Source organism: Eptesicus fuscus, chromosome 21 (genome assembly GCF_027574615.1).
Source record: "Eptesicus fuscus isolate TK198812 chromosome 21, DD_ASM_mEF_20220401, whole genome shotgun sequence".
In the NCBI taxonomy this organism is placed as follows: domain Eukaryota; kingdom Metazoa; phylum Chordata; class Mammalia; order Chiroptera; family Vespertilionidae; genus Eptesicus; species Eptesicus fuscus.
In genome coordinates, this window is record NC_072493.1 from 38,935,952 (window position 1) to 38,950,257 (window position 14,306).

The 14,306-nt window shown below is 50.2% G+C and overlaps 1 protein-coding gene across 1 annotated transcript; it reads left to right on the forward strand.

Annotated features, from left to right (window-relative positions):
• Positions 1-659: 659 nt before the first annotated feature.
• CD177 (CD177 molecule) lies at positions 660-12,532 on the forward strand. Its single transcript, XM_054711131.1, has 13 exons — positions 660-708; positions 785-925; positions 1,163-1,348; positions 2,011-2,130; positions 2,276-2,392; positions 4,684-4,824; positions 5,062-5,247; positions 5,901-6,020; positions 6,166-6,282; positions 10,561-10,701; positions 11,343-11,528; positions 11,665-11,796; positions 12,062-12,532. The coding sequence occupies exons 1-13, from the start codon at positions 660-662 to the stop codon at positions 12,352-12,354; spliced, it is 1,929 nt and encodes a 642-aa protein (XP_054567106.1). The 3' UTR covers positions 12,355-12,532.
• The last annotated feature ends 1,774 nt before the right edge of the window (positions 12,533-14,306 follow it).

Genomic DNA, 14,306 nt, shown 5'->3' on the forward strand with positions numbered 1-14,306 from the left:
AAAGAATATTCTGGTTCTTCCATAGCTATTCAATTTCCCCCTGACGTACGTCAGCCACCACCTAGGCGGCAGGAACTAGAGACTCTAAAGAGAAAAAGAGAAAGCAAGAGGAAAGGTCATAAAATTGGGTATTTAAAAAAAGCAATATTGGGAGGAAAGAGAAATAAAAGAGAAGTAGGAATCTGTGGTGGGGAAAAGGTTAGGATAGAAAACCCATAGAGACCAGCCAAGACCCATCACACAATGTCCTCACAGGCAGTTGAGCCACTTCCCCACCTGGGGCCAGAAGGTGGCTAGGTTGCCAGGAGAAATGAGGAAACTACCTTCTCAAACTACCCTGAAACAGTGTGGGGGTAGGATCCAGACCAATTGAGGCTGGGGTCAGGATGCCTCAGTTTTTAACTGTAGAGGGGTCTGAGAGCCTGGACAACTGGGTCAGAGGGAGGAGAGGGGCCTTGACTCCTGAGTCAGAGGGAGGAGGAAGGACTCGGGTTTCTGGGCCTTTAAAGTTGGTGAGACTCAGAGGATAGGCCCAGGCTTTCTTTAGCAAGGCCCTGCACTCCCCACCCTTTCCTGGCTGCCCTGGGTAAAGAGAGACATAAAAGGGCTCCATTTCCTGGGGGAAGAGCAGGAGCAAGAGAATTCTAGCTGACCCGACCATGAACTCCATCCTGCCAGCCCTCCTGAGCCTCACCCTCATGCTGCCCCGTGAGTGAAAACCCCCAACTTGGGAGGGGATTTTCCAGGAAGGTGGGCTAAGATGGATTTGCTGTTCCCATCTCAGGAGAGCAGGCCCTGATCTGTCAGTCGGGAAGATTGCAGACTGTGAGGGGAACATCAGAACTGCCCTTGAAGTGGACAGGAGGCGAGGAATTCTGCATGGATGGATGGGGTTGCCAAGATTCGCTGATGCTCATTGAGAATGGTGAGAAAGGCCCCAAAGGTCCCGAGCCTGACCCCCACCTTCACCTGCACAGGGATATCCCTCCTCCTGACCAGTAGACTCCAAAGACTCCCTCCCACTCATGCCAGGAGCTGCCCCTCCCTAGCAGGAGCAAGCCCTCAGGTGCCCAGTTGCCTCCTCTCCAGCCTCTCCCCCAGCCTCTCCCTCTAGCACCCCAGAGTCCTGATCCTCACCCTGTCTGCCTCCCTCTTCATCTAGGACCCCAAGTGCTCCTAATTCTCATCAAGGGCTGTACCCAGAAGGAGGATCATGAGGCCCGTGTCACCCAGCACAGGAAAGGCCCTGGTCTCTCTGTTGTCTCCTACACCCATGTGTGTCGCCACAAGAACCTCTGCAATGATCTCTCCACCACCCAACCTGTCTGGACCCTGCCCACCTCTGCAGGTGTGAACAAGAAGGAGAGGGAGAGGAAAGGACAAGAACTAGGGGAGGAGGGGAACACAGAGGGGGTGTTCATTTAGGACCCCTCCCTCCCACCAGCCTGTCCACACTCCCCAGGACTGCCTCCATTGGCACAGCTTGTTCTAACAGTCCTGGGGCAGCAAACTGGGCTGCTTTTCTGAGTGCCAACCCACCTCAAACTCTAGTGATAGCCTGAACCTGGACCAAGATCCTCTCTCTATACTGTTGAGCTTGGCTCACTCATGTTTCTTTTAGGATTTGGGTATATCCTCTTAAAGTGAAATTGGCCTGTAGCTCTCCACTGTCCTTATCTATATCATAAACTGTTAGGAGGGGAGGGGGATGTTTTGTGTTTCTCTACTCTTTGGGGCATCTTGTCTGCTTGGACTGTGTAGTGCACGTTGTGGGTGAAATCTACCCTGGTTCCTCAAAGGGCACCCCTCCTGTCTCATTCACCGATGCTTCTCCCAGGTCTCATGCCTCCCCCAACCCCTCCCTTGCTCTCTCCACTGCAATTTCTGGCTCGCCAGGTCTACATGAGACTGAGGAGGTTGATTATGGGGCCACAAAAGTGAAGAGAATAGAAGGCACAGATCCAAATGCAAAGCCCACTCACTCCTCCCTTCTTTCCTCTCCCCTCCCAGTCCCAGGGTCCGTGCGGTGCCCAGTCTGCTTTGCTGAGGAAGGCTGTAAATCTGCAACAGAGATGACCTGCCCTGTTGGGCACACGCACTGCTACAATGGGACCCTGCAGCTCAGGGGAGGTAAGCTGGGACACCAGGGTCTCTGCCAACCCTGAGGGTACCTGAGGGCTGGGGCTCAGAGGAGGGTGAGCCTGGCTCCTCAGGGTTGGATGGTCCCAGTGGTGGCATCTCACTCTCTCCCGCTCTGCCTGGCCCCTTTCCACAGTTGGCGTCTTAACTGATCTGCAAGTCCAGGGATGCATGTCCCAAGCAGCCTGCAACCTGCTTAATGAGACTCGGGAAATCGGGGCCTTGTCTGTGAATGAAAAGTGTGATTCTGTTGGTGAGTCCCATGTCTGGAAGGCGAGGCTGTACCCACCCTGCAGCTTTAGGGCACGATGACCCTTGTGAATGTCAGACGTGCAAACACATCCCACCAACACCAACACCCACAAATAATTTAGAACTTTATTATTCATTTGGGCATGCACAACATGAGGGAATGTCCTGGTAGGCGCTTTGGGGTGAGCATGCCAGTAAGAGGTGTCCAGCTGAAGGGGAGAGAGAGGATCAGGGTACAGATATAGGACAGGGTGGGTGGGTTGGCTGTTTTGCATTCCACTTTATCCACTGGGTGTGGAAGTGAGTGCACAGTGTATGCTTCTCATGCTGGGAGCGACTCATTGCCTTCAATTCTATTTCTCCACATGCTTGACCTTGGGGAGCCCTCGTTCTCTCCCCTCCTGCTACCCTCACCCATCTCCCACCCATAGCACTAGAGCACCCTAACAGAATGCTGAATAGGAAAGAGTATCAGAGAGAAAACCAATGGTGCTTCAGGAGTGATAGGGTCAGCAAGACCTTATAGGGTCAGCAGGGACACTGGGAGCTCAGACCTTACCAGTATGCTCAGTAGACTGAGATTGGCCTAGAGTATCTCAATGAGAAACACCAACAGCAGAAGGGGAGTGGGAAGAGGGCCTTTGCTGTCTGAGACTCAGTTTCCTCATCTACCCACAGTACCCAGTCCTTATAGCCTCAAGGTGAAAGTTCAGTTATTCAGCAAACATTCCTCTGTGTGCTTGGATCTCTCTGACTAGACTGGGAGCCTTGAACATAGGGCCTGGATGTCACTGAAACCAAGGTTTCTAGCCTGAGGCAACACAAGGGCTGGCTCAGGATGCAAAGTGAGTTTGTAGAAGATTCCAAGGTCTCCAATGGAGACTGCAGAGGACTGAGACCCTAACCCTGCCCTAAAGGGCCTCCAGGACCAGGAGGGGAGACATTAGTGATGCAGATGGTCACAGGGTTGCAGTGAAAGGGGTGTGGGGAAGCTCTGAGGAGGAAGATACTAAAGCCCTGCAATGGGGTGTCAAGAAGGGCTTCACAGAGGAGGTGACCTTAAAGATAAGCTGCAGTCTATGAGTAGAAGTGGGAAAGGACATTAGTAGGCAGAGGAAACAGCCTGTGCAATGGCCCAGCAGTGGGAACAAACCTGCTATTTTCAAGAAGGGCTCCTTGGCTCTCCCTGAGTCACATCAGAGGTGGGGTGTAGCTGGACCTGGGGGTGATTGCCAGTTTTTCAGGTATACAAGGTGGATGTGGGTGACCTCTGCTATTCCAAGCAGAAGGAACAGTGGTGCAAGGCCAAGGAGGTAGGACATGACCTGGCGTGTCTTTGGAATGGATATTGGTGGGGGAGTGAAGAGGGAATTTGGGGGCCTGGTGGTGGGTCAAGTAGCCACAAAGCCAGACTGAGTGGTTAGTCTTTCTCCTGAGGCACAGGAGCTATGGAAGGGTATAGAACAGGGAAAACAATCTGAGTCGCTCTCTTTGATTATTTCTGTTTAATTGTCTGGTCCTCATCTCTGGGACTAAGTCACATTCATTTTCCAGAAGGCATACCAGAAACAAATCAAATATAACCCATACCACACAGACACACAGCACACAATAACACACAACTGACATAACCTCACTCACCATACCACATGCACACCACACACCACATGAGAAAAGAGAAGTAGGAATCTGTGGTGGGGAAGAGGCTAGGGAAGAAAAACCACAGAGACCAGCCAAGACCCATCACACAATGTCCTCACAGGCAGTTGAGCCACTTCCCCACCTGGGGCCAGAAGGTGGCTAGGTTGCCAGGAGAAATGAGGAAACTACCTTCCCAAACTGCCCTGAAACAGTGTGGGGGTAGGATCCAGACCAATTGAGGCTGGGGTCAGGATGCCTCAGTTTTTAACTGTAGAGGGGTCTGGGAGCCTGGACAACTGGGTCAGAGGGAGGAGAGGGGCCTTGACTCCTGAGTCAGAGGGAGGAGGAAGGACTCGGGTTTCTGGGCCTTTAAAGTTGGTGAGACTCAGAGGATGGGCCCAGGCTTTCTTAGCAAGGCCCTGCACTCGCGATCCTTTCCTGGCTGCCCTGGGTAAAGAGAGACATAAAAGGGCTCCATTTCCTGGGGGAAGAGCAGGAGCAAGAGAATTCTAGCTGACCCGACCATGAACTCCATCCTGCCAGCCCTCCTGAGCCTCACCCTCATGCTGCCCCATGAGTGTGAAAACCCCCAACTTGGGAGGGGATTTCCCAGGAAGGTGGGCTAAGATGGATTTGCTGTTCCCATCTCAGGAGTACAGGCCCTGATCTGTCAGTCGGGAAGATTGCAGATTGTGAGGGAAACATCAGAACTGCCCTTGGAGTGGACAACAGGCGAGGAATTCTGCATGGATGGATGGGGTTGCCAAGATTCACTGATGCTCATTGAGAATGGTGAGAAAGGCCCCAAAGGTCCCGAGCCTGACCCCCACCTTCACCTGCACAGGGATATCCTCCTCCTGAACAGTAGACTCCAAAGACTCCCTCCCACTCATGCCAGGAGCTGTCCCCTCCCCAGCAGGTGCAAGCCCTCAGGTGCCCAGTTGCCTCCTCTCCACCCTCTCCCCCAGCCTCTCCCTCTAGCACCCCAGAGTCCTGATCCTCACCCTGTCTGCCTCCCTCTTCATCTAGGACCCCAAGTGCTCCTAATTCTCATCAAGGGCTGTACCCAGAAGGAGGATCATGAGGCCCGCGTCACCCAGCACAGGAACGGCCCTGGTCTCTCCGTCGTCTCCTACACCCGTGTGTGTCGCCACAAGAACCTCTGCAATGATCTCTCCACCTCCCTCCCTGTCTGGACCCTGCCCACCTCTGCAGGTGTGAACAAGGTGGGGAGGGAGAGGAGAGGACAGGAGCTAGGGGAGGAGGGGAACACAGAGGGGGTGTTCATTTAGGACCCCTCCCTCCCACCAGCCTGTCCACACTCCCCAGGACTGCCTCCATTGGCACAGCTTGTTCTAACAGTCCTGGGGCAGCAAACTGGGCTGCTTTTCTGAGTGCAAACCCACCTCAAACTCTGGTGATAGCCTGAACCTGGACCAAGATCCTCTCTCTATACTGTTGAGCTTGGCTCACTCATGTTTCTTTTAGGGTTTGGGTATATCCTCTTAAAGTGAAATTGGCCTGTAGCTCTCCACTGTCCTTATCTATATCATAAACTGTTGGGGGGGGGGGGTGTTTCTCTACTCTTTGGGGCATCTTGTCTGCTTGGACTGTGTAGTGCAAGTTGTGGGTAAAATCTACCCTGGTTCCTCAAAGGGCACCCCTCCTGTCTCATTCACCGATGCCTCTCCCAGGTCTCATGCCTCCCCCAACCCCTCCCTTGCTCTCTCCACTGCAATTTCTGGCTCGCCAGGTCTACATGAGACTGAGGAGGCTGATTATGGGGCCACAAAAGTGAAGAGAATAGAAGGCACCAGATCCAAATGCAAAGCCCACTCACACCTCCCTTCTTCCCTCTCCCCTCCCAGTCCCAGGGTCCGTGCGGTGCCCAGTCTGCTTTGCTGAGGAAGGCTGTAAATCTGCAACAGAGCTGACCTGCCCTGTTGGGCACACGCACTGCTACAACGGGATCCTGCAGCTCAGGGGAGGTAAGCTGGGACACCAGGGTCTCTGCCAGCCCTGAGGGTACCTGAGGGCTGGGGCTCAGAGGAGGGTGAGCCTGGCTTCTCAGGGTTGGATGGTCCCAGTGGTGACATCTCACTCTCTCCCACTCTGCCTGGCCCCTTTCCACAGTTGGCATCTTCAGTGATCTGCAAGTCCAGGGATGCATGTCCCAAGCAGCCTGCAACCTGTTCAATGAGACTCGGGAAATCGGGGCCTTGTCTGTGAATGAAAAGTGTGATTCTGTTGGTGAGTCCCATGTCTGGAAGGCAAGGCTGTACCCACCCTGCAGCTTTAGGGCACGATGACCCTTGTGAATGTCAGACGTGCAAACACATCCCATCAACACCAACACCCACAAATAATTTAGAACTTTATTACTCATTTGGGCATGCACAACATGAGGGATTGTCCTGGTAGGTGCTTTGGGGTGAGCATGCCAGTAAGAGGTGTCCAGCTGAAGGGGAGAGAGAGGATCAGGGTACAGATATAGGACAGGGTGGGTTGGCTGTTTTGCATTCCACTTTATCCACTGGGTGTGGAAGTGAGTGCACAGTGCATGCTTCTCATGCTGGGAGCGACTCGTTGCCTTCAATTCTATTTCTCCACATGCTTGACCTTGGGGAGCCCTCGTTCTCTCCCCTCCCGCTACCCTCACCCATCCCCCACCCATGGTACTAGTGTACCCTAGCAGCATGCTGCATAGGAAAGTCAGAGAAAAAACTGAGGGTGCTTCAGGAGTGATAGGGTCAGCAAGATCCAAGCTGAAACACTGGGAGGGTCCTCACTCACCCACGCAAGCCCAGCCCTTACCAGTACACCCGGTAGGCTGAGACTGGCCTAGAGTATCTCAATGAGAAGCACCAATGGCAGGAAGGGGAGTGGGAAGAGGGCCTTTGCTGTCTGAGACTCAGTTTCCTCATCTACCCACAGTACCCAGTCCTTATAGCCTCAAGGTGAAAAAATTCAGTTATTCAGCAAACATTCCTCTGTGTGCTTGGATCTCTCTGACTAGACTGGGAGCCTTGAACACAGGGCCTGGATGTTACTGAAACCAAGGTTTCTAGCCTGAGGCAACACAAGGGCTGACTCAGGATGCAAAGTGAGTTTGTACAGGATTCCAAGGTCTCCAGTGGAGACTGCAGAGGACTGAGACCCTAACCCTGCCCTAAAGGGCCTCCAGGATGAGGAGGGGAGACATTAGTGATGCAGATGGTCACAGGGTTGCAGTGAAAGGGGTGTGGGGAAGCTCTGAGGAGGAAGATACTAAAGCCCTGCAGTGGGGTGTCAAGGAGGGCTTCACAGAGGAGGTGACCTTAAAGATAAGCTGCAGTCTATGAGTAGAAGTGGGAAAGGACATTAGTAGGCAGAGGAAACAGCCTGTGCAATGGCCCAGCAGTGGGAACAAACCTGCTATTTTCAAGAAGGGCTCCTTGGCTCTACCTTAGAAGGTAACATCAAGAGGATGGGTTGTTACTGGAACTTGTTGGCGGGGGAGGGAGGACGATTGCCAGTTGTTCAGGTAGTCAAGGTATATGTGGGTGACCTCTGCTATTCATAGCAGAAGGAGCAGTGGTGCAAGGCCAAGGAGGTAGGAAATGACCTGGCGTGTCTTTGGAATGGATATTGGTGGGGGAGTGAAGAGGGAGGTTGGGGGGCCTAATGGTGGGTCAAGTAGCCACAAAGCCAGACTGAGGGGTTAGTCTTTCTCCTGAGGCACAGGGAAGAATAGTCTGAGTCTCTCCTTTTGATTAATTCTGTTTAAACTGTGTGGCCCTCATCTCTGGGACTAAGTAGCACTCATTTTCCAGAAGGCATTCCTGAAACAAATCAAATGTAACCCAGACCACACAGCACACAATACACACAACAGACATAACCACACTCACCGTGCCAAATGCACAACACACACCACATGCCTCCTTACATCTGACACACACCACTAACCTCATATACCACACACTACACACAACCCAGCACATGCCACATACATCACACATTAACAAAATACAGACAGAATTCATACCATGCTATGCCTTCACAATAAACACAAAATACATACATCATACACTCATACCTCACATCACATACCACCCATACTATACACACCATACAAGCATATCATACACCCACACACATACACTTACACCCATATACCATGCACACACTCTACACAAACCACACAAATGCCACATGGAACACAGCTACTACACCACATATGAATTCTCCTAATACATAAACTTACTCTGTTAGCTTTCAACGTTGGAATCAGATCTTGGGTTTGCATTTGCTTTCACTGGTTCAGTCCATTCAGTAGTTTAACAAGTACTTATTGAGCAATGGCAAGATCAAGTGCCAGAAGCTGGGGTGCAACAAGATGTCATGGAGAGAGAAGGCCATTGCAAGGTGACAGACAGCTCCTGTGAAGACCTGGGATTGAAAGACAGCTCGGTACAAGGGAACAGATTGCCCACACAGGCCATGGCAGGAGCCCACTGAAGTAGAATCAAAGGGCTGGAATGTGAATGGCCTTGACTGCCCCACCAAGGAACTGGGCAGCGGTACCAGTGGGGGCTATGAGTCTACACAGGCAGGGAGAGCACAACAGTTAACAGTCTAGTTAGTGTCTGAATCCCAGAGATGTAGGCTCCTGTCTGGGTCTGACACTGAATGAGCTCGGAGGATCACTACCTCCGTGAGCCTTTTTCACTAAATTCAAGGAGAAGGGGGTGATTACAGACAGTCAGGAGCAAAGGAGTCTATGCAAAGGCCCTGGAGTGGGTGGGTACCTGCCACTGGTTCAAGGAGGAGCCCAGCGGCCTGTGCAACTCCAAGCAGTGTGTTCAAAAGAGATCAGAGCAGGACATGTGGATGGAGAGGCAGGGCCTTTGGGGCCATTTTAAGGAATTAAATCTTTATTCTGAGTGGGGTGGGAACCTATTAACTCTTCTGAGCAGAGGAGTGAGGATCCTTCTAGCTGCTGGGTGAAAACTAGAGTAAGGGGAAGGTGGCAGTGGGGGAGAGGACCGCCAGAGAGACTCAGAAGGAAACAGGTGAGATCCAGTGGGGTCTTGGACTCTAGTGGAAGCAGCAGAGGTGATGAAAAGTGGTCGGGTTCTGGCAGTATTGTGCAGCTTAAGCCAACAGGATATCCTGATGGGTGCAACACGGGGTGTAAGACAGAGAGAATTGTTAAGAATGACAGCAATGTTCTCAACTTGAGCAATTACAAGACAGGAGCTGCTATTGACCAAGACACAAAAGGTGGTGGCAGGGAGAGTAGGGCCAGGCTCGGGGGAGGGCAGCAGGAGCCATGATACTGTGGTCTGTGAAGTGGAGAAGTGAGCAGTCCTTCTTCCTGGGGCTGTTTTGAAGGTTACCCATGTAGGTAGATGCTATCTCGTCAGCCCAGGAGTTTCTGAATTATGGGACACATCCCTCTGGTGATGTGATGGCCTTAGTGAAAGCTCCTGGTTTTCAGAGTGGACTCCTGAGGGCTCCAGAGGCCAAGGTAGCTGAGGATAGTCATCAATCACCGTCTTCCCATCACTCAACTCAAGGAGCCCAGCTCTGCTAATTGCTAGCGGTGGGCACTGGGAAAGCTGCTTCACAATTCTGCTTCTGTTTTCCATCTTGAAAATGGGAGCAGGGGGAGGATAGCACCACCTACTTTGGGGGTCATTGTGAGAAAATGAGGTAACCCAGATGAGGGAGCTCCTTGTGAAACTTAACCCTTTGCACTCGCTTGCTTTTTTCTCGATTCCTTTATTCTACTCGGGATTTAATTTTTTAAATACCCCAGATTTTACAAAGCACGGCAGTAGAATAAAAAAACTGGAGTTTCTTTTCATACAAACTTATTTATTTGGATTTTTTTATATTTTAAATTATTGATACATTCAAAGAGTATAAAAAGAGCTGCTACCGATGCTAACCGTATCGAGTCACACTCGACATCCGAGTGCAAAAGGTTAAATGGGCTAATCCATAGAAAGCAATCACAACAGCCGGGCACATAGTAAATGCTCAGTACACACTAGGCACTGGAATAATTCTGTTTGGAACATGAGGTTTCTCAGTTAAAAGAATATAAGGTGTCAGTCTACACTCCTCATTATCCTAAATTGGGAGCCATGAGGACAGGGCCTGGATGTCATTTACACCAAGGTTTCTAGCCTGAGGCAACACAAAGGCTGGCTCAGCATGTGAAGTGAGTTTGTGCAGGATTCCAAGGTGTCTAATGGAGATGCTAGAGGACTCAGATCCATCCTCTCTCACACCCCAAGCAAGGAGCAGCCTTAAAGGGGTGTATGAGAAAGGTCCGTGCAGATGTGGAGCAGAAGTGGTGGTATAAAGAATAGGGGTGGGTCTCAGACTTCAAAGATCCCTTCCAAACCTCAGATCAAGGAACTGTGTCCAGGCTACCTGGAGTGTGACTCAAGAACGTAACCACCTTCCCAAGCACAGGACCTGGAGGGACAGACATGTTCCCAGGCTTACACAGACCTTCTGATTTCTTCTCCCCAGCTCGTCTGACCTGTGAAAATGGGGTCATGTCTCAGATGGAAGAAAACCTGGCTCAGAACCCCCTGCCTTGGGAAACATTTTCGACAGTGACATGTGATTTGAATGAGGTGTGTCAGGAGACACTGCTGCTCATAGATGTAGGTGCGTGGGCTGTGCAACAGGGTGGGATGGCCGCATGGCGTCCTGGGTCTCCTGCCCTGGATTCTGTCCCCTAAACTTGCTGCCTGATTCCCACCATGCCTGGAGTTTTACACCTCAGTCTTCCTCTTTCTGCACCTTGGTTTCCCCTTCTGAAAAATGGGCTAGGTGCTTGCAGTAATAGTACTTATTGTGCTGGATAGTCATGAGGATATATTTGAGGGCCCTTGCAAAGATCTGAGAACAGAGCTGGTGTACAGTGACATCGGTGACTTTGTCTGAACCTTATTGAGCACCTGTTGTGTGCCAGGTTCTACAGATGCCATTGGGTGTCTTCCTGCCTCTTTTTACACCAGTGAAGAAGCAGAAAATCCAGCAGGGAAAGGAGATGAGAGTGAGGTGACAGATGCAATTTGAAAAATGGGAGGCTCCACTGAGAGGATGACATTTGAGCAAGAACTGAGAAGTGACAGAGCTGGTGGAAGAACTCAGGCTCAGGCTCCAGTCTTCACCCCACCTTCAACGACCTCTGATCAGGGAACCTAATTTCACCCTCTGCCTGCTAAGCATCCAGAAAACACTAGCTCCTGTCTCCCTTGGGAACTCACCTCCCCCAGCCCAGCTGTCACTCCCTTCCCCCGCAGGACCTAAAGCACTCATGGTGGGGAGCAAAGGCTGCAGCAAGACTGAGACACAGAATTCCAAGACTATCTCCATCCACTCGGCACCCCCTGGAGTGCTCGTCGCCTCCTATGCCCATTTCTGTTCCTCCAATGGGTGCAACAGGGCCACAAGTAGCAGTGTCCTGCTGAACTCCCTCCCTCGTCCAGGTATGGGAGCCCAGGGGCATGGGGGTGAGGGGGCATGGAGAGATGGGGCCCCAGAGATACAGAGACTCTGGGCTCAAGGAGGGTGACTGCAGCTGGGAGCAGAGCTGTGCACCCTAACTTTCCCTTTGCTCCCCAGCTGCCCCTGCCCCAGGAGGCCTGCAGTGTCCTGCCTGTGTGCAATTCGGTGGATCCTGTGCAAACTCTGTAAATGTCACGTGCCCTCCCGGTACCACTCATTGTTATAACAACTACCTCCAACTCAAAGGAGGTGAGTGCTGAAGGCCAGGTCCCAGGATGAAAGGGTTAGGGGTTTGGATTCACTGGTGCTGTGGTGGGAAGGTGCTTGAGGTCCTGGCTCATAGGCTTGAGTGTGGAGGGGGCTGGAGACTCAAATTTCTAGATCTGAGGGTGGAGAGGCCTAAGAGCCTGATCTCCTGGTCTGAGGGGCAAGTGGTAGGGTCTGAGATTCTGGATCATAGGAATTTAAGTGTGTATTACTTTGAGACCCCTCTGAGTCAATCTTCACTCTCTAGGTGGGGTGTCCGCTGTATTTAGCATTCAGGGCTGCATGGCCCAACCTTCCAGCTCCTTGTTGAACCACACCAAAAATATTGGGCCGTTCATCGTAAGTGAGGGTCCTGAGAATGAAGATAATGAAGTTGATTATGAAGATGATAATGAAGATAATTATCGCCTAAGTGGGGCTGTTCCTGTTCACTGCCTGGCTTGGGTGGTGGGGCTGGGACTATCCCTAACCCTTTGGTGTGGGATAACCTTCCCACTGACTCCATTTACCCATGATTTTTCTCCCCTGCTGACCCCCTAAATACAGCCCTCCTTCTGACTTCATAACCAAACAGAGTTGTTTTTCCATCTTCTCTGTGAATTCTCATCCACACTCACACACTTTGTGATCTAATAGCAAGATTTGGAAGAGCCTGAGAGCAGCTGCACTGTTCTTACAGCCACATGTATCTGATAAATAAAGAAATCATCTTTTTTCCCAGTGCTGGGGTTTCTCTATGGGAGGGGAGGGCAGCACACCCAGCGATCTGGCATGGGGGAGGAGAGGAATCCTGTGAGTGATTCACCATCCCAGGCCTGTCCTTCTCTGGTCTGGTGAACATCTCTGTTCCAGCTTGGGTAGTAGCAGAGCCTTCAGGGTATTTGGGCATCTCTGTGACCTGGGAGGTGAAGGTACACTTTGGCCAATGAAGCATCTACTTAGGAGTCAGATTCCCTGCACAAACAGTGGCTTCATCCCACTCAAATCACTTGACATACTATTTTGTGTGAAGTAGAGAAACAAGAGATTGTGCACAGTTTCCTGAGGCTGACATCACAGGGTCTGCTACCATTCTAGGCCTGAAAGACTGAGGAGAAATTATTACCATTACTAGAATCCTGAGAGAGGGGCCGGGAGGTTTAGAGACAGCTGCCTGGCAAGAGCTCAGATCTCAGACGGAGTAATCCGTCCAGCCAACAGCAACATTACAGGAAAGGAGCTGGGGAATTGGAGGCCCAGCCTCACTCAGTGTCCGCCCTCTGGCCTCTTGTCAGGGCTCCCCATTGACTGCACCCAGCTGTAAAGCAGGAGATCCCACTGACACAGTCCCCATAGATCTGCCCCCAACAGCACAGAACAGAGGAAGAAGGGGAGAGAGTGAGTCTGAAAAAGGAAACAGAGTGTCCAGCACAGTCCACCCTTCTTCTCTTCACATCTACCCCTTCCTTTGTCCAGGTGGAAATCAAAATCTTCAGAGAGGATCATAGGCCTAGAGAAAATTAAAATGGCAATAAATAAATACCTTAAATGTAAATGGATTAATGTTCAATAAAAAGACATAATGTGACTGAATGGGTAAGAAAATATGCTATCTATAAGAGACCTACCTCAGAACAAAAGATACACATTAATTGAAAGTGAAAGGATGGAAAAAAATATTCTGCGCAAATGGAAAAACAAATAGCGCTAGGGTAGCGATACTCATATCAGACAAAATAGACTTCAAAACAAAGGCCATAACAAGAGACAAAGAAGGCCACTACATAATACTAAAGGAAATGATTCAACAAGAAAATATAACCCTTGTAAACATATATGCACACAATACAGGAACACCCAAATATATTTTTAAAATTAAAAGACCTCTTGATGGGCTTTAAGGGAGGGATTGACAACAATACAGTCATAGTAGAAAACTTTAACACCCCACTGACATCACTGGATAGATCCTTCAGACAAAAAAAAAAATCAACAAGGAAACAGAGACCTTAAATGACACACTAGATCAGATGGAGCTAACTGATATTTACAGAACATTTCACCCCAAAGAGCAGAATATACATTCTTCTCAAGCATACATGGAACATTCTCAAAGACAGACCACATGTTCAAACACAAAACAAGTCTATACAAATTCCAGAAGATTGATATCATACCAAGCATCTTCTTCTATCACAATGGCATGAAGTTAGAAATCAAATTATAATTTTTAAAAAACTCCAAAACACTTAAATACATGGAGGCTAAGTAGCATGTTATTAAACAGTGAGTGGATTACCAATGAGATGAAGCAAAAAATTAAAAACTTCCTAGACACAAATGAAAATTAACATACAACCAACCAAAACTTATGGAACACAGTGAAAGCAGTCCTGAAAGGGAAGTCCAGAGCATTACAGGCCTACCTCAAAAAAAAAAAAAAAAAGCACTAATAAACTAACCCTACAACTAAACTAATTGGAAAGAGAACAGCAAAAAAATAACAAAGAAAT

Bases quoted from the DNA above. Each gene is read 5' to 3' on its own strand.
- CD177 (XM_054711131.1), top strand. From the start codon at position 660: ATGAACTCCATCCTGCCAGCCCTCCTGAGCCTCACCCTCATGCTGCCC. The intron at 5,248-5,900 runs GTGTGAACAAGG...CTCCCCTCCCAG, and splicing joins GACCCTGCCCACCTCTGCAG to TCCCAGGGTCCGTGCGGTGC. The intron at 6,283-10,560 runs GTGAGTCCCATG...TCTTCTCCCCAG, and splicing joins TGAAAAGTGTGATTCTGTTG to CTCGTCTGACCTGTGAAAAT.